The sequence below is a fragment of the Bos javanicus genome, chromosome 2 (genome assembly GCF_032452875.1).
Source record: "Bos javanicus breed banteng chromosome 2, ARS-OSU_banteng_1.0, whole genome shotgun sequence".
NCBI lineage: Eukaryota > Metazoa > Chordata > Mammalia > Artiodactyla > Bovidae > Bos > Bos javanicus.
In genome coordinates this window covers 91,358,051-91,378,003 of record NC_083869.1, presented here as the reverse complement: position 1 = coordinate 91,378,003, position 19,953 = coordinate 91,358,051, and the positions used below count along the sequence as shown (strand labels likewise).

The following is a 19,953-nucleotide window of genomic DNA, read 5'->3' as shown; positions in this document are numbered from 1 at the left end:
ACTCCAAAAATATAAAACTGTACCTAAAGATGTTATAATGCCAAAAATATGGGGGGTGGGGGAAGAACTGTTTATACCTTATTACATGCATTGTTTTAAAATGCTGATAGTTGGCTACGTTGAGAGCACTAAATACATTTATATCCCCTAACATAATAATAACAGGAATTACTGGTAGTTATCCTTTAAAATGTTTAGGTTCCAAATTGAACATAAATCTCTAGCCAATATTTTCAGGTATTAATGTGTTTATTTAGCATCTTCAAGATGAACAAAATTACCACTATTCCCAGGAAATGTATAAAAAGAAAACGAACAAGTCTAAGAAAAAAATAACACAAGATTTTTTAATGAAAAAAATTATAACAAGAACACTAAACATTAAGTTACTATATATATATATATATATATATACACACACACACACACATATACACACATTTTAAACTTTTTAAAAAACCCGGTACAAAATTAAACTGCATCTTTCTCATATTCACATGATTACGTATGTATTTTGACAGGATATAAAGATGGAACACACACGGCTAGGCCCCAAGATTAGAAATTCTAATGCAGGACCGTGTCATCAAGTCTATTTTCTATTACTTTTGTGACTTTTAGGAAACATTTACCTTGTATAAGACATAAAAGCTTTTTAAGTATGTTAACCACTTACATAGAAAGTTGAGGGAAAGACTCACCATGGCTGTGTTTATCTATAATTCACTGTAGTGTATATAATGTTCACTCAGAGGCTTGGATCATAACCACAATGAAGAAACAAGCTCAGCTGTAATAATGAATTCTGACTGCTTATTCTGAACACCCAACTTTCTATTACAGATATACACCTTGTAACACATGACACAAAAGAGTATATGTCAAACTTTGCTGTAGAGCTGTTAGGAGAATGCCAAATACAGATACTGAGAACTCTATGTGCTGTATTTAATACCCTGTGCGTTTAAAAATAAACTGAATATTGAAAATATGTAAACATACTTTTTAAAAAGCAATGCTAAGCACCTTTAAAATACAATACTGATATACTGTAACTGAACATGCATTTAGAGGACAAATGAATTTTTATAAACTAATTTAGAAAGCATTTTTAAAGAGCTACTCATTAAAATACTTACATGAAAATATTGATAGTTCCAGTTCCTACCTAAAAACCAAAAGAGTATACAATTAGGGATTTAAACCTTCATGCTCTTTTTTTTCTTTCTCTTTTTGCTTTTGGGGAGGATGTACTGCAACTTTCTGTTTTCATGAAAAAAATGTCGGAAGAGACAGTCACATAGAATGGAGTGAGAAATGTTTTTAAACTATGTTTTGTTCTTTTTTAGGTGCCAAAGTCTGGATCCTCTACCATCTCTCATCCTCCTAGGTAACTGACTAGAGTCTGTATCTTAACAAGCATTTCTCCTTAACAACTCAACATCAAAAAGCAAGGAATGTCTCCAAAGGAATAGAGTTCAAGAAACTATAATTATCTATTGTCATTAATGAAAAGTAAAGGACTATTACTTGAAATACTGAAAAAAGTTTCCATAAAAACTAGAAATAACAAATGAAAAGAATATTACCCACAATGCAATATTAAACTATAAATTAATTTGGACTTATACCCGTTAAGTACACACAAACTAAGAAAAATCTGGGTTTGAGGTAACTAAGAGTTGTGTTCAGCTTAGCATTGACTTCACACACATGCACACATAACACAGATTTGGCAGCCTGCCTCTATAAATGCTGACATCAAGTATTTTCAATTCTTAGGAAAAGGAAAAGCAATTCTTATTTTAAAAAATCATGAAAAAAAATCATCTATGTAACTGAATATTAACTTTGCATTAAATAGAGGTATAAATAATAAATTTTATGTTAAATAGGGTTTAAATATAAAGAGCAAGGAATTTTAGAATTCTATCTACTTCTAAAGTAACAGTGCTTTATACTTAGATACATGTTGTGTACCTGAAACAAAGTGAATTAAGAATGTGAGACTGGACTTAGAAAAGCCAAAAAGACTCATATTCATATAAAGTACTAAAGATAAATTTCATATGCTGTATGCTTTGAATATTAAACACTAATATCCATTGAAAATCATTATTATTTTTGAAATGAAAATTTAAATATACCCACAAAAGGTCTCTGGGTCGGGGGGGAAGGCTTTAGGTTGATTTCTTGATAGCTGTATCATTTCTAATTTACCAACCTTCCAGAAAAGAGAAGCTTATAATGAATATACTGATTAGTATGTATTCAGTATTTGAAGTAAATATGCTTATTCAACAAGCAAATATAACACACTAGTTGTTTTAAAGTTTTAAATATGAGCTAAATTTTAAACTATAAATCTTTACCTTGAAAGATTACCATCTTTCAAACACCATCAATTTATTAAGAACTCTGGCACAGAAAAATAAGTACAACTCAAATTCTTTTCTAACCAGAGCTGATTCTTTAATACAAAATAGGAACAAACATCTTCTGCTGATATCAAAAAGTTCCCCTGACTATCTAGAAACACTAGGGAATTCTATTATTCTTTCTGAATTCTCTCCATTTCTACATTTTTCAACCCATAAGTAGTATTTTTAACTATACCATCATATAAATCCATGCAAAAGGCATTTATTTCTCTTGCTTATTTGACTCAAGTTAAAATTCTCAGTACTTAATCATGACACAGTAAATTTCTATGAGATGACCATTGGTATACTACTTGTTTCTAGTTATGGAAGAAGTTAAAATGCAACTACATAGTTTTCACAGATGTGAATCTTGTGCTTAATATTATGATGCAAAATCTGTTGTTTTTCTTTGCAAATAAGACAGACTTCAGATATTCTCTTGTCTATTAATTTAAAATGTTTCTTCGTAACTTTAAAGAGGGAGTTAGTTCTTTTAAAACTTAAAAAAAATCATCACACACACATATATACTCACATACTGTTTTTGATGTTCTTTTTTAAGAACCAAAATTAGATATTTTCAAAGGATGAATTAGATAACTATTTGTGTTCAGACTGTATCACTGTGGATAAGTTCAGATGATCTTCTGAAATACTGGCCTTATCAGATAATCAAAAGTATAAGAATTATATAAAATAAGAGTAAAATATCTCTTAAGGTAAAAATAGGGAGTTAGCAACAAACGTCAGTTTTGAATTAAAGCTGCTCATTGACCCAGTCTTCAGTCCACTTATCACAACGTTGTGCTTTGATAACATTCACCTTCTTTTTCTATGACATCAGAAGTCACCAGAGTTGTAAATTCTGAAAAGCTTCAATAATTTATGTAGCAGATAATTTCTTACAGTCCAAATTTGGTTTTGCTTCCAGAGACAAAGCTGGTTCTTTGGGTTCTTGCTTAACTTGGTTCACAGAAATGGTACCTTCTGAATTTTCTTCAACTTTAAAACCAAACATAAAAGAAAAACCCTAATGGTTAATATAATTTATAATACTGGAATCTTAAAAATTATATGAATTTAGAAGCAAAGCACAAAAACAGTATTTTGCTAGAACCAAGTAAATTTAGAAGATCAATTGATGTATTGAGAACTCAGTGCTTCTGACATCTTAATGGTCATTCACACTAAATTCCTTCAGGATGGAAAAAAAAAAAAAGAAACCAATAAAACTGCCAAGTTATTCTCTTCAAAATATACTCTGACCAAAAAGCAGTCCATAATTTGACGAAATTATGAGGAATATCTCATAGTTAAACTTAACTCTCCTTAAATACTTGTGTGCCCAAAAGTGAGGAAGCCTCTCGTTATTTGAAAATGTTTTTTTTTTCTTTTTTACAAACATCAAGCATGTACTACAAATCATTGATGTGTTACCATTCATATGGTTTGCATACATGCTCATTTATTTTTAAAAAATGTTGTCTCCATAAAGAAACTGTACTACAAAAGTACTTCAGAAAAAAATATGCCACATCTTAAATGACAGCTCTGACTTAGCTGCACAGCTAGGTGTTGCTTATCTGAAATATTTCAGAATGTACAACCATTCTGATTTCAAAGTACTTATGAGCAAATTAATGTAAGTGCAGCAAACCAGCAACAGTACTGACATTTGGCACCTAGGATACCTACGATACAATCTTTTTCTTTCTCAGAAATCTATCATTTTTTTTTCTCTAACAATTCTCAGGAAAATATCAGTTTTTCAGTTGCTACAGGGAATGAAACTTAAGGGGATTCTACTTGGTCAGAAGTGCCCTGGACACACCTAATGATTGTCACATATGGGTTAGAGTTTAGCTTATGCCATATCAAGAAAACTAATACAGGATAGATTTGAGTAATCCTGAGAATTCATATTTAGGTGACATAGTCTCTCAGATCATGATCTAACTTGATACATCATGCAAGTTCAGATCCAAAAAGGGTCTCTTTTAAGGCAATTTAAATTAGAGTTCCCAGAAATACCCTGGCACAACAGAGGGAAGGAAGCATCTTGGAACAGGAAGATGCTTTGGAGGCAAACAGATCTGGCTTCAAATGTCCTCTCTGTCACTTACTACATGTGATTTTAAGGCAATTATGTAAACCTCCCAGAGCTTGGCCTCCCCATCTGCAGAATGGGAACATTGCTGGCTATTTCATGGAGCAGTTGTAAGGATCACTTTCAGTAAATTTCCTAGAGACAACTGCCACAGCCCTCTGGATAAATTTTCTTAAAAGTAATAAATTTAAAAGACAGTGATTCTTTTCTGGAAGGAACTATCTCATACATGGAGGGAAAATATATGTTCTAAGGATAATTTCTAAGAAGACTTTTTTTTCTTGAAAGCAAACTGCAAATCTCTTTCCACAAAAATGCTCAATCCAGAACAATTTGTGGCATACATCAGGTAGGAATTCAGAGTTTATTACTATGTTGACTGGGTTCATTCCAAAGTGAAGGTAACAAAGTCTTGATTAAACCCAAGTCCTCAAGTCTTCCTAATTCCCTTTCAATTTCCATAGGACTCACTCAACATGTAAGTTTACAACTTAAATTCCTTTTTAACCTTTACATCCGCAAACTTTACCCCATTTTTGTGTGCTGCAATTTTTCTATGATAACCTTTACACTGAATAGTTTTTAGTTTTTCTAATTTTTTATCATGTATACAAAAATGACCTTCCTGATTTCACATCACCACAGATTTTCCATGTAAAACTAGGTTAGTTAGGGAATGAATAATCTCGATAAAGAAAAAAAATTAAGTTTACAAGCTATTAAACTCATGCTCACAAAACTTTCCTTTTTCTTCTGGTTTTATTTTATTTATATATTATATACTCACTGAATAAAAAACAATAGTTTTTTTCCTGTAGTGTAATACTGATGATAGTCCATAAAGGTTAAAAAAAAAAAAAGATGATTTTAACTTACTAAGAACTGGTGGGCTGTCTATAATCTGTATTGGTATGGTCTGCACATTTCCCAATAGAATACGATGAACATTTCCTTCCAGAGTCTCTGTATCTTCAACATCTTCAACTTCTACCAGCTGATCCACTGCAACTAGATTTTGATCTGGTCCTGGAAGGTTACTCATGGTAGAAGAAATACTACTGTTTGGGGTTAGAGGTGTATCTGTTTGAAGGCAATGAGTCTGACCAAGCAGTAGAGAATTATTATTCATTACAACACTTCCTACTGAATCCAGAAGTCTTGAAGGACTGGAGGAGGGGTGGTTATTCACTGATATTAGAGCTGGTGATCCATCAGAAGTGAATCTTGGTTGTAACTGCAAACCCTTTTGAACCAAAAAGAGTTATATCAAATGTTTGAATTTACTGTGTATGTTGTTTGCTTTTAATGTATTATTCTTTTGACCCAAACTTAGAATAAAAGCTAAGAGTATAGTTACTAACAAATATTAAGTGAGGACAGAAACAAAAACCAAAGGAAAACTGCACTACTAAATTTTCTTGCATGCATAATCAATTCGAACTTTTCCAAAACATATTGTTTAAATTATCATCTTAAATTAAGACACAAAAAAGTCAGAAATTTAATGATAAAAACATCACTGACCATGTTCATAATTCCATAACAATTCTGTAAAATCCCAAAGAAAAGAAGAGAGGCTGAGAAGAAGATAAGGGCCTCAAATGTGGTATTACGTTGGATACTTACCTGCAGGTGTGTGAATATTTTTGGCTGAAATGAAGAAAGTGAGGAGAGCAACTGGGCTGGTTCTGGTGACAAAGAATTCCTTGTCTGATTTGTTTCCAATTTGCTGGAAACTGATTGTCCTTGTGAATTACCTAAATTATATAAAAAATAAATTATTAAAATAATTTTTATGGCTACACTTTATTACAACCTATACTATCAGAAATGGAATAGGAAATAAGGTCAAAGGACTGCAAGCAGTTATATCTAATTATCTAGTCTACTATTTCTAAAACCACATAGTTCATCAGAATCACTAAGAAAACTTTAAAAATATATAAATTCCTAGATTCAGCCTCCAGTAATTTTAATTCAGCATAGCTAGGATGGGTTGTAAGAAACTATTTTTTTTTCCTTGAAAGATTCTATACCTGTAGTTCTAACCTAGTCCATTTTTCATGCTGTAATACTGGGCTTACACTTCTCCAGATATGGAGCACCTACTGAGTTTCTCAGTTACAAAGACGAAACTCAATTCATCTTTGGTAGCCCTAGTGCCTAGGAAAATGCTGAGCATAAAGCAGGTCTTCAATAATAATAGTATTAAATTTCTTTCAACAACTCAATTTGGAATAAATCAATAGGAGTAAAAATTTCTTTCTTTTCTAAATATCTCAATTTTTAAGGTAATTGTCCTTAGGGACTATGAGTCCTCCTCAAATTCCTCCTCAAATTTGGGTTATATGTTAACCCAATTATATTCATCTCTTTAAGTCAATCAAAAACAAATAATCAATAACTAATGGGACTTCCCTGGTGGTCCAGTGGTTAAGGCTCTATGCTTCCAATACAGGGGGCATGGGTTCGATCCCTAGTCAGGGAACTAAGAACCCACATGCTACATGGTGCAGCCAAAAAACCCTTATCAAACAAAAAACAACTGTTTATTGCTTCCATACTGCATATTGCACCCATGTAACTGGGTAATTTAAAAAAATGGCCCTACTATCAGACAAGGATGGATTTAAGTACTGGTTTTTCTCTGGCAACGTGTTAAGTGCCAACATGCCAGTTAACAGTTTCTAACCTTCACTTTCCTCATCTGTATATCCAGGATAAGAGAATTTTTCTCAAAGGACTACTGAGAGAATTAACAGTATTCTCACATTTCTAGGCTTCTCCATTTCTAACTGTCCCACCTCAATTCACTGCAGTCTCCCACTACTATGAGCATGCCCTAGATTATTCCACATGTAAAATCTCTATTTCAAACATCCCATTCTCTGATCACAACATCTATTCTTCCAGGGATTTTTCTCAGGTGAAGTGAAAGATGCTCGTCGTGTCTGACTCTTTGCGACCCCATGGACTATACAGTCTATGGAATTCTCCAGGCCAGAATACTGGAGTGGGTAGCCTTTCCCTTCTCTGATGACATCCAACCATCTCATCCTCTGTCATCCCCTTCTCCTCCTGCCTTCAATCTTTCCCAGCATCAGGGCCTTCTCTAATGAGTCAGCTCTTTACATCAGATAGCCAAAGTACTGGAGCTTCAGCTTCAGCATCAGTCCTTCCAATGAATATTCAGGACTGATTTTCTTTAGGATTGACTGATCTCCTAGCTGTCCAAGGGACTCTCAAGAGTCTTCTCCAACTTTTTTGAACCACAGTTCAAAAGCATCAATTCTTTGGTGCTTAACCTTCTTTATGGTTGAACTCACATTCATACATGACTACTGGAAAACCATAGCTTTGACTATATGGACCTTTGTTGGCAAAGTAAAGTCTCTGCTTTTTAATACACTGTCTAGGTTTGTCATAGCTTTTCTTCCAAGGAGCAAGCGTCTGTTGATTTCATGGCTGCAGTCACTATCTGCAGTGATTTTGGAGCCCCAAAAAATAAAGTCTCTCACTGTTTCCCCATCTATTTGCTATGAAGTGATGGGACTGGATGCACTCTCACTTGAAGAGAAAAGAGAAGCTATGAACTATCCATCACCAAAGCTAGCAAATACCTTCCTCTTTACCTACCTCTTCAGGTCTCTCCCTTCCTAACATACTTTCCTTCAACCCCGTACCATAGCAAACTTTTTGAAAAAGTTGTCCACACTATCTACACTTCCTTCAATCATTTCCCATTCACTCTTAACTCATTCCAATATGGCTTCCTCCCAGTCCACCTCACTGAAATGACTCTGGTACTCATGCTTCTGCAAACTTGATCTCAGGATCTTCTCTCCTCTGCTACCAATATTCTACTCTTATGCCAGTGTTGCTGAGCTCGGTAAATACCACGATCAATGAGCTGTTCATGGAAGAAATTCAAGAGTCATCCCAGATCACTCCCACTCCTTTACCTATCACACCTATTCAATCAAGAACCAGTTTCTAAGACTACTCTGGTGATGTCCATGTGTAGAGTCTTCTCTTTTGTTGTTGGAACAGAGTGTTTGCTATGATCAGTACATTCCCTGGCAAAACTCTTTTAGCCTTTGCCCTGCTTCATTCTGTACTCCAGGGTCAAATTTGCCTGTTACACCAGGTATTTCTTGACTACCTACTTTTGCATTCCAGTCTCCTATAATAAAAAGGACATCGTTTTTGGGTATTAGTTCTAGCACGTCTTGGAAGTCTTCATAGAACTGTTCAACTTCAGCTTCTTCAGCATTATTGGTCAGGGCATAGAATTGGATTACTGTGATATTGAATGGTTTGCCTTGGAAATGAACAGAGATCATTCTGTCGTTTTTGAGATTGCATCCAAGAACTGCATTTTGGACTCTTGCATTGACTATGATGGCTATTCCATTTCTTCTAAGGGATTCTTGCCCACGGTAGTAGATATAATGGTCATCTGAGTTAAATTCACCCATTCCAGTCCACTTGAGTTCGCTGATTCCTAAAATGCCAATGTTTTACTCTTGCCATCTCCTGTTTGACCACTTCTAATTTGCCTTGATTCACGGACCTAACGTTCTAGGTTCCTATGCAATACTGTTCTTCATAGCATCAAACATTACTTCCATCACCAATCACATCCACAACTGGGTGTTGTTTTTGCTTTGGCTCCATCTCTTCTGTCTTTCTGGAGTCATTTCTCCACTCTTCTCCAGGAGCATATTGCGCACCTACTGACCTGGGGAGTTCATCTTTCAGTGTCCTATCTTTTTGCCTTTTCATTCTGTTTATGGGGTTCTCAAGGCAAGAATACTAAAGTGGTTTGCCATTCCCTTCTCCAGTAGACCACATTTTGTCAGAACTCTCCACCATGACCCTGAAGCTCTTGGGTGGCCCTACATGGCATGGCTTATAGTTTCATTGAGTTAGATAAGGCTGTGGTCCATGTGATCAGATTGGTTAGTTTTCTGTGATTGTGGTTTTCAGTCTGTCTGCCCTCTGATGGAGAAGGATAAGAGGTTTATGGAAGCCTCCTGATTAGAGAGACTGACTGAGGAGGAAACTGGGTCTTGTTCTGATGGGCAGGGCCATGTTCAGTAAATCTTTAATACAATTTTCTGTTGAAGGGCAGGGCTGTGTTCCCTCCTTGTTATTTGACCTGAGGCCAAACTATGGTAGAGGTAATGAAGAAAATGGCAACCTCCTTCAAAAGGTCCCATGCACTCAGTGCCCCAAAGATGGAGAAGCTTTATACAGTCAGCAAAAAAGGACCGGGAGCTGACTGTGCTCAATGCAAAAGTAGGAAGTCAAGAAACACCTGGAGTAACAGGCAAATTTGGCCTTGGAGTATGGAATGAAGCAGGGCAAAGGCTAATAGAGTTCTTCCAAGAGAATGCACTGGTCATAGCAAACAGCCTCTTCCAACAACACAAGAGAAGACTCTACACATGGACATCACCAGATGGTCAACACCGAAATCAGATTGATTATATTCTTTGCAGCCAAAGATGGAGAAGTTCCATACGGTCAGCAAAAACAAGACCGGGAGCTGACTGTGGCTCAGATCATGAACTCCTTATTGCCAAATTCAGACTTAAGTTGAAGAAAGTAGGGAAAACCACTAGACCATTCAGGTATGACCTAAATCAAATCCCTTAATATTATATAATGGAAGTGACAAATAGATTCCAGGGATTAGATCTGATAGAGTCCCTGAAGAACTATGGACAGAGGTTCATGACATTGTACAGGAAGGAGTCAGTGATCAAGACCATCCCCAAGAAAAAGAAATGCAAAAAGGTGAAATGGTTGTCTGACGAGGCCTTACAAATTGCTGAGAAAAGAAGAGAAGCAAAAGGTAAAGGACAAAAGGAGATATGCACCCATTTGAATGCAGAGTTCCACAGAATAGCAAGGAGAGATAAGAAAGCCTTCCTCAGCAATCGGTGCAAAGAAATAGAGGAAAACAATAGAATGGGAAAGACTAGAGATCTCTTCAAAAGAAAAAAAAAAGAGATGCCAAAAAAAAAAAAAAAGATACCAAAGGAACTTTTCATGCAAAGATGGGCCTAATAGAAGCAGAAGATACTAAGAAGAGGTGGCAAGAATACACAGAAGAACTATATAAAAAAGATTTTCACGACCCAGATAGTCACGATGGTGTGATCACTCACCTAGAGCCAGACATCCTGGAATATGAAGTCAAGTGGGCATTAGGAAACATTACGAGGAACAAAGCTAGTGGAGGTGATAGAATTACAGTTGAGCTATTTCAAATCCTAAAAGATGATGCTGTGAAAATGCTGCACTCAACATGCCAGCAAATTTGGAAAACTCAGCAGGACTGGAAAAGGTCAGTTTTCATTCCAATCCCAAAGAAAGGCAATGCCAAAGAATGCTTAAACTACCACACAGTTGCACTCATCTTACACGTTAGTAAAGTAATGCTCAAAATTCTCCAAGCCAGGCTTCAACAGTACATGAACCGCGAAGTTCCAGATGTTTGAGCTGGATTTAGAAAAGGCAGAGGAACCAGAGATTTAATAGCCAACATCCGATGGATCATCGAAAAAGCGAGAGAGTTCAGAAAAACATCTACTTCTGCTTTATTGACTATGTCAAAGCCTTTGACTGTGTGGATCACAACAAACTGTGGAAAATTCTTGAAGAGATGGGAATATCAGACCACCTGACCTGCCTCCTGAGAAATCTGTATGCAGGTCAAGATGCAACAGTTAGAACTAGACATGGAACAATGGACTGGTTCCAAATCGGGAAACAAGTACGTCAAGGCTGTATATTGTCACCCTGCTTATTTAACTTACATGCAGAGTACTTCATGAGAAATGCTGGACTGGATAAAGCACAAGCTGGAATCAAGACTGCCGGGAGAAATATCAATAACCTCAGATATGCAGATGACACACCTGATGCAAAGAGCTGACTCATTTGAAAAGACCCTGATGCTGGCAAAGATTGAAGGCGAGAGGAGAAGGGGACGACAGAGGATGAGATGGTTGGATGGCATCATCGACTCAATGGACATGAGATTGTAAACTCCGGGAGTTGGTGATGGACAGGGAGACCTGGCATGCTGCAGTCCACGGGGTTGCAGAGTTGGACAAGACTGAGAGACTGAATTGAACTGAAGATAACTCTTAAATGTGCCTAATTCTTGTATAAATGTCACCAACTGCAAACAACACCACTATCACCTTTCATTTGGAAAGGTGAAAGGACCTCCTAAATCTATTATGCTTATTCAGTTTTATCTCCAACCACTGTCTCTACTTAAGACCACTTAAGCATTAAGTTCCTTGGTCATGGCATCCTCTTTCTTGCTTAGCGTTTGAACATGCTATTCCTTTGATTAGTAAATTCCTATTCATTCTTCAGTTCTCAGTTTAAAAGTCACACTCTCTACTACTATATATAAAATGGATAACTAATCATAACCTACTGTATAGCACAGGGAACTTTACTCCGTGCTCTGTGGTGACCTAAATGGGAAGGAAATCCAAAAAACAGAAGATATGTGTATACACACAGTTGATACACTTTGCTGTACAGCACAAACTAACAGCCGTTTTAAAGCAACTGTCCTCTAATTTAAAAAAATAAAAATAAAAGTCACTTTCTCAAATGTCCCTTCCCTACTCTCTGGACTAAGTTACATATCTCTATCACTGTTCCCACATAGTTTGGCACAATTCTATCATGGTAATACTGTCAACTCTCTCTCATTGTAATACCATTACTATTCATTATAGTACTTAATTAGAATATGCTGTAGTCTTTTTATCTTCCTAAAATTTAAATTCAATGAAGCAAGAAACTTACTTTTCTATGCTCAGCATACACTGAATTAAATATACACAGAACAAAAGAATAATTCTAAACAATTTGCAAGCTATTCTATAAGCAAAGTAATTCTTAAAGGTCAATAGCCAAAGACTAAAAAAAAATTGTATTCTACATATTATTAATTTATTTTAAAGTATTTATTTACATGTTAAGTTTTTAGAAGCCACTATGCTAAGAACTTCTCATTTTCATGCATTGGAGAAGGAAATGGCAACCCACTCCAGTGTTATTGCCTGGAGAATCCCAGGGACAGGGGAGCCTGGTGGGCTGCCGTCTATGGGGTCGCACAGAGTCGGACACGACTGAAGTGACTTAGCAGCAGCAGCATGCTAAGAACTAGGGATATTAATTTGAATATGATTCTCAGCTCCTCCTCACTAGGGGGAACGCCAACAGCCTTTCTCTCTGGGTGTATATCTCTGCCTTGCCCCTCCATCTTAACTAAACTAACCATTTCTCTGTGTACTGTCCCACTTTTTGTGCTATGTCTCTGGTAACAAACTTTGTACCTGCATTTACAAAAAAAAAAAAAAACACAATTCCCAAATCATAATAAAAGATATATATCCATAAACAAAGAATAGCATGTTAAATGCAGAGGTAAATAAAAAGAGTGAATATCCAAATTTACATAGGGGGATGAAGTTAAGAAAGCACCTAAGGCCAAAGAAACTGCAATTTGAGTGGTGAGAGGAGTTTGCCACTCAGAAGAGGAAAAAAGACATTTCTCGAAGACAGAACAAAAGGGCTGAAATAAGCCTGGAATATGGAGAGAACACAGGAGTAAGAAACATAAGAGAAAAAGCAAACCATACAAAATGGACAATAGTTTCCTGATCAAGGAATCTTAGAGTTATTACTATTGAAATTAGCCTAGCTTTAGAGTAAACCAGGCTAATAATCATTAGCCTCAAAATTTCAATCATAAAAATAAAATCTGATATATACATAGGAAATTTAAATAGCTAGAAATATTTTTGATAAATCCTAACATAGTTGCTCTTGCCTCTTTGGGCCATGGTTTCCTTATCCATAACTTAGATGAGACAAATTAGATGAGATAATATCTTTTAACACTGCTTGATTTTATATCTTGAAATTGAATTATTCAAGATAACCTACCTTCTGCAAGTGTAACTGTCACAGTCTCTCTGAGAATATTCCCACTATCTGTAGTCCATTGAAGCTGAAATGGGAACACTTACTTCAGTAAAAAGAACAAAGCATTTATCTCTAAAACTATTTTAAAATAGCAATGCAACTGTCATATCTTACCCAATCATAGTATAAATGTGCTGTATTCTATAATTACTTTCTTCACTTGTTCACATTCTCAAAGCATAAGTATACTTAACTACTCAAATAAATTATCTTCCCAAGTTCAGATAGCAAGAATTTGACAAAGACTACTGGTACTCAAATCTATTTTAGTTTCTGAATTTTGGATAGTGAATGACTAAGCGTTTTGGATAGAAAAGAAGAGTAGCTCAAGCTTAGTAACAAATTTCAAACTATTCAGTTACTGAATCTAGAGATTAAAAATGTAGACAGCAGATACTGTTACTTGAGATTTTAATGCCAAAATCATTGTGTGTATCACAATTAGTAGTTTCTGGGTAATTTCCAGGTAACCATTGTGTATATTACTATCAGCAGTTTCTGGGTAGTTTATACTCTCTTCAGAGTAGGTAGAAATGGCCACTTTGCTGGGGGAAACTACACTATCAGAGTATGAGGTAAGCTTTACATCCGCAGAGAGCATATAGAACCAACATCATCACATTCAAGTCTATACTATTCTATTTAAACTTGCTGACATATTTAAAAAGAGGTGGAGATATACATACTATGCACTCAATAAATATCTGTCACATAAATAAGATATACTTTTATGGAGATAAAATATGTTGATTTTTAAGTGAAGATTACTATTGTTATTATAGTCACGGCTAGAAATTCACTTAAATTTCTTTTTATGGGAGTAATAAAAAACATTTTAGTTAAATCATCACCTAAGAGTTCAGTGTTTACATTTTGGGGAAAAACACTATTTTTCCTTACATCACAGTTATTTATATGGCCTAATAGCAACCACGAATTAGCTGAGAAAGACCATTGGTAATAAAACAAGAAATTACAGTTGTAATCATACCGTTGCTGGAATAATCTCTGAGTTACATATATTATCTCCATTTCTCAAGGATTTCTGTACCTCATGGATGTGATTTCTTATATCATTTACAGTTGGAAAAAAGGATAAATTATGTCTTTCAGGTACTTCATCAGGTTTGAAGAGTTCCCTTTCGACAAATTTTCTGTGGAAATATAAAATAGAATAAAAACATAATCTAGCAATCTAATAATTTAGTTATAGTGAGAAAGGTTCTCTTTTAGCATATAATTCTGTCAAGTATGATTTACAGCTTTATAAGTAATTTATATTTTTCTACTTTTTTCAACACGTTAAGTCATAGAATTCATGCAGATTAAAAGAAAGGTAATATTTTCACTGGTTAAACACCTGCATATCTTAGAATGAGCTTTGATATTTTTATGAATTTAATGAAATCACTATTTTCAGTTCAAAAATAGTATGCTTTTGAATGCTTACTCTGTCAGTCACTGACCTGAACACTTTATATCTGCTGCTGCTAAGTCACTTCAGTTGTGTCCGACTCTATGCAACCCCATAGACGGCAGCCTACCAGGCTCCCCGTCCCTGGGATTCTCCAGGCAATAACACTGGAGTGGGTTGCCATTTCCTTCTCCAATGCATGAAAGTGAAAAGTGAAAGTGAAGTGGCTCAGTCATATCTGACTCTTAGCGACCCCAGGGACTGCAGCCCACCAGGCTCCTCCATCCATGGGATTTTCCAGGCAAGAGTACTAGAGTGGAGTGCCATTGCCTTCTCTGACTTTACATCTAGTATCTCCTTTAACCCATCCTATAATCTTGTGAGGTAAGTATAATCAACATTCCGACTTTACAGAAGAGGGAACTAAGGGCTACAGAAATTAAGTAATTTGCCCAAAGTCATACACCAGGCTAGTAACTAAGACAGACTAGGCCTATAACAAATTTACACATATAAATATATTTCATTGCTTTCAAAAGTCTTCAAATAATATATGAAAAATGATCTGCTCAAATTTTACAAGTAGACCAAAAAGATAGAAATAAAAGGCAATGTTGCCACAAGATGGTATAAAAAGTAAATATATAAAAAGAAATAATAAAATTAAATATACACATGCTTTGTGCATTATATTCAGTAGGCCATATTGCAGAGCTATATCATACTTTTGTTCTTAAGATTTAGGTTTAGTAAAATAGTGGATGGCTTACCAAACTTTGGCTCTGTTCTAACAATGCCCCAATGTAAATAAACATAAAATGTCTAAGAAATCTGTTAAACAGAAGTCATGTATTAATTAAGAAATAATCCTGGGAAATACTCATTCAGATCTGACTACACAGTAACCAGCAGGAATAAGGTCAGTTAAGAAGCAGAAACCACGGTGAAGAGCAAGGTTGTACACCTAGACCTTACTTCTAGCTATATCTCTTTAACCATCCCAAGTCTCCACTTCCTCATCTGAAGAATGAGGATAAATACACTAAATTTATAAAGTCATAGGAATAAATGAGCTTGTGCCTATAAAGTACTTAGCATACTATTTGGCACACACATAGTAAATGCCTCATATTTATAATAATTATTATTATTATATCCTGAGTACCAATAAAATTAGACCAGAGTACTATATGGGGCTTCCCCAGTGGCTAAACAGTAAAGAATCCACCTGCAATCCAGGAGCCACAGGAGACATGGGTTTGATCCCTGTGTCGGGAAGATACCCTGGAGGAGTGCATGGCACCCCACTCCAGTACTCTTGCCTGGAGAATCCCATGGACAGAGGAGCCTGGCGGGCTGCAGTCCACAGGGTCGCAAAGAGTCGAACACGACTGAAGTGACTTAGCATGCACACACAGAGTACTACATATAAAATTTCATTAGACAAAAAATTGCTCATATTATTTTGTTTCAGTAAAATTTAACTGCACATTTCAAATGGGTTAAAACAAATATCTTGGCCAATGTTTTAAAATCTTTGCTCAAAATTTTCTTTCTATAAAGGTATTTAGTATATAATTCAATATATATATCATTTTAAAATAGTCTAATTTGCCAAATCTGAACATAGAATATCTCAAATGAGTAATTCAAATCATTACTCATGGCTTGCAAAGCATCTGCTAAAAGTGATCAACACATAAATAATATTATTTTAATATGTTAATAAACTATATTCCCTGCATATTGATAGCATATATCCTGGAATATGTCTATAATGTTAAGTGTATTATTTAAACCAGCAAACAACAATGAAAAACATAAAAGAACAATTTGTTTCTACTGTACCTTAGCTGTTTTCTAACTGCATACACTTGTTCTATTCCCTGTGATACTAATTCTTGAATTTTATGTGCTACTTGAGGATGTAGACGTGAGGGCAATGTACAATTCTCATCTCTAATTGCAGCTTCTTCTTCTTCAAGAGAAGATATGGGAAAGGAGGAAGATGATAAAGGGAGGCAGGGAGTCTCTAATTCATGATACTGATGAGCTTGCTGCGTAGGTAACTGTACATACCACCTAATGAGAGAAAATATTTAAAATTATATTACTAGAAAAAGGCAAGAATTATATACTTCTGTTAATACTCATCAAGAGAAGGAATAATTTTTTTGAAAAATTATATATAATAATATCATATTAAGTGTTTCCCAAGTACTTCAGTGGTGAAGAATCCACCTGCCAATGCAGGAGATGTGGGTTTGATCCCTGGGTCAAAAAGAGCCACTAGAGAAGGAAATGGCAACCCACTCCACTATTATTGCCTGGGAAATGCCATGAACAGAGAAGCCTGGTAGGCTACAGTAAATCAGGTTGCAAGAAAGTACTAAATATATAATAAAACGTGTTTCCAAATATGAGTTTATCATGTTGGGAAAAAACTTCCATGTGGTATACAGAATTCTTTGGTCAAAATTATCCACATGGGGTTGATGAACTCAATGACTTATACATGGCAAATCAGTTTAATACCTAGGGAGCTACTAATACAACATCTACCTTATAGAAACTATTTCTTAATGGAATAATTGGAAAACATAATATAATTTCTCTTATAGACAGAATTCTTGTAAAAGGAACACAGTAACTTGTAAATACAAGAACAATGTAAACGTCATACCTAAGAACACCACCAGCATCTACCAAGTTCTTTTTTAGCAAGTTAAAGGCTTTCTCCTGCTCCATTCGGATTATCTTCCTGTCAATTTTGGGGTCTGTAGGAACTCTATAGTCAGGAAATTTCTGTACTTTTTTAATGTAAATCCTTTTCATAAGAAAAACAAGAATTTGCTCCATTAAACTATAATCTCAAGATTATCTAACTTGTCAAACAGAAGTTTAATTTAAGCATACTAAAGTTTAGAGAAAATTTGATTATCTAGAAAGCATTCAGATCATTATGTGAAAGATATGCCATAGTCTCAGTATATAATACTTAGCAAATTAACAGTAGTCATTACTTTAGTAAAAATGTCTAAACACTATGAAACTAACTTTTTTTTTTCCTGGATCTGTCTCTTCTCCATTCTCCTGCTCATGCCTAATTACTGTAATGCCCTCCTTCTGGGGCTTCTAGCCACCATTATCTCATTTCTTACATCCACTTGCTATATCAACGCCATAATAATTCTTCACATTTGTACCACTGTTGAAATCTATTTGCGCCTTAATCAAGTAAAAATGATTTAGCAGCATTCAGAGCATTCTATATGATTCTAGTTTATTTATCCATCTTTTAATTTCTTCAAATATTATATTGCTTTTCATGTGAAGTTTATCATCTCAATGTTCCATCTCCCTCCTTCCCAAGATACACAATGTCGTTGCTGGGCACAGAGTCAGTTCAGTTCAGTTCAGTCGTGTCTGACTCTTTGCGACCCCATGGACTGCAGCATGCGAGGCCTCCCTGTCCATCACCAACTCCCGGAGTTTACTCAAAATCATGTCCATTGAGTCGGTGATGCCATCCAACCATCTCATTCTCTGTTGACCCCTTCTTTTCCCACTTTCAACCTTGCCCAGCATCAGGGTTTTTCAAATGAATCAATTCCTTGCTTCAGATACTGGAGTTTCAGCTTTACCATCAGTCCTTCCAATGAATATGCAAGACTGACTTCCTTTAGGATGGACTGGTTGGATCTCCTTGCAGTCCAAGGGACTCTCACATCTTCTCCAACACCACAGTTTAAAAGCATCAATTCTTCAGCACTCAGCTTTCTTTACAGTCCAACTCTCACATGCATACATGACTACTGGAAAAACCATAGCTTTGACTAGATGGACCTTTATCAGCAAAGTAATGTCTCTGCTTTTTAATATGCTGTCTAGGTTGGTCATAACTTTCCTTCCAAGGAGTAAGTGTCTTTTAATTTCACGGCTGCAGTCACCATCTGCAGTGATTTTGGAGCCCAAAAAATAAAGTCTGACACTGTTACCACTGTTTCCCCATCTATTTCCCATGAAGTGATGGGACCGGATGCCATGATCTTCGTTTTCTGAATGTTGAGCTTTAAGCCAACTTTTTCACTCTCCACTTTCACTTTCATCAAGAGGCTTTTTAGTTTCTCTTCACTTTCTGCCATAAGGGTGGTGTCATCTGCATATTCGAGGTTATTGATATTTCTCCCGGCAGTCTTTGTTACAGGTTGTGCTTCATGCAACCTGGCATTTCTCATGAAATAATCTGCATGTAAGTTAAATATATACAACCTTGACGTACTCCTTTACCGATTTGAAACCAGTCTGTTGTTCCATGTCCAGTTCTATCTGTTGCTTCTTCACCTGCATACAGATTTCTCAGGAGTCAGGTCAGGTGGTCTGTTATGCCCATCTCTTCAAGAATTTTTCACAGTTTGTTGTGATCCAAACAGTCAAAGGCTTTGGCATACTCAATAAAGCAGAAGTACATGTTTTTCAGGAACTCTCACTTTTTCAATGATCCAATGGGTGTTGACAACTTGACTCTGGTTCCTCCACCTTATCTAAATCCAGTTTGAACATCTGGAAGTTCACGGTTCATGTACCATTGAAACCTGGCTTGGAGAGCTTTGAGCATTACTTTGCTAGCGTGTGAGATGGGTGCAATTGTGCGGTAGTTTGAGCATTCTTTGGCATTGCCTTTCTTTGGGATTAGAATGAAAACTGACCTTTTCCAGGCCTGTGGCCACTGCTGAGTTTTCCAAATTTGCTGGCATATTGAGTGCAGCATTTTCACAGCATCATTTTTTAGGATTTGAAATAGCTCAATGGGAATTCCATCAACTCCACTAGCTTTGTTCATAGTGATGCTTTCTAAGGCCCACTTGACTTCACATTCCAGCATGTGTGGCTCTAGGTGAGTGATCACACCATTGTGATTTTCTGGGTCGTGAAGAAATTTTTTGTATAGTTTTCTGTGTATTCTTGCCACGTCTGCTTAG

General features: G+C 35.8%; 1 protein-coding gene across 11 annotated transcripts in view; it reads right to left on the bottom strand.

Moving 5' to 3' along the window:
- Window positions 1–322: 322 nt before the first annotated feature.
- CARF (calcium responsive transcription factor) overlaps window positions 323–19,953 on the bottom strand; it is a 54,918-nt gene continuing 35,287 nt past the window's right edge. For 9 of the 11 annotated variants that reach the window (XM_061381943.1, XM_061381932.1, XM_061381967.1 and 6 more), the window contains 7 exons: window positions 17,655–17,798; window positions 16,820–17,053; window positions 14,549–14,711; window positions 13,519–13,582; window positions 6,157–6,287; window positions 5,407–5,773; window positions 323–3,425 (listed from right to left, as the gene is read on the bottom strand). In XM_061381943.1, coding sequence (XP_061237927.1) covers window positions 3,307–3,425; window positions 5,407–5,773; window positions 6,157–6,287; window positions 13,519–13,582; window positions 14,549–14,711; window positions 16,820–17,053; window positions 17,655–17,798 — 1,222 coding nt within the window. In that variant the 3' untranslated portion in view covers window positions 323–3,306. The remainder of the gene's footprint in view (window positions 3,426–5,406; window positions 5,774–6,156; window positions 6,288–13,518; window positions 13,583–14,548; window positions 14,712–16,819; window positions 17,054–17,654; window positions 17,799–19,953) is intronic. The other 2 variants (XR_009729838.1, XM_061381983.1) reach the window with 2 other exon arrangements.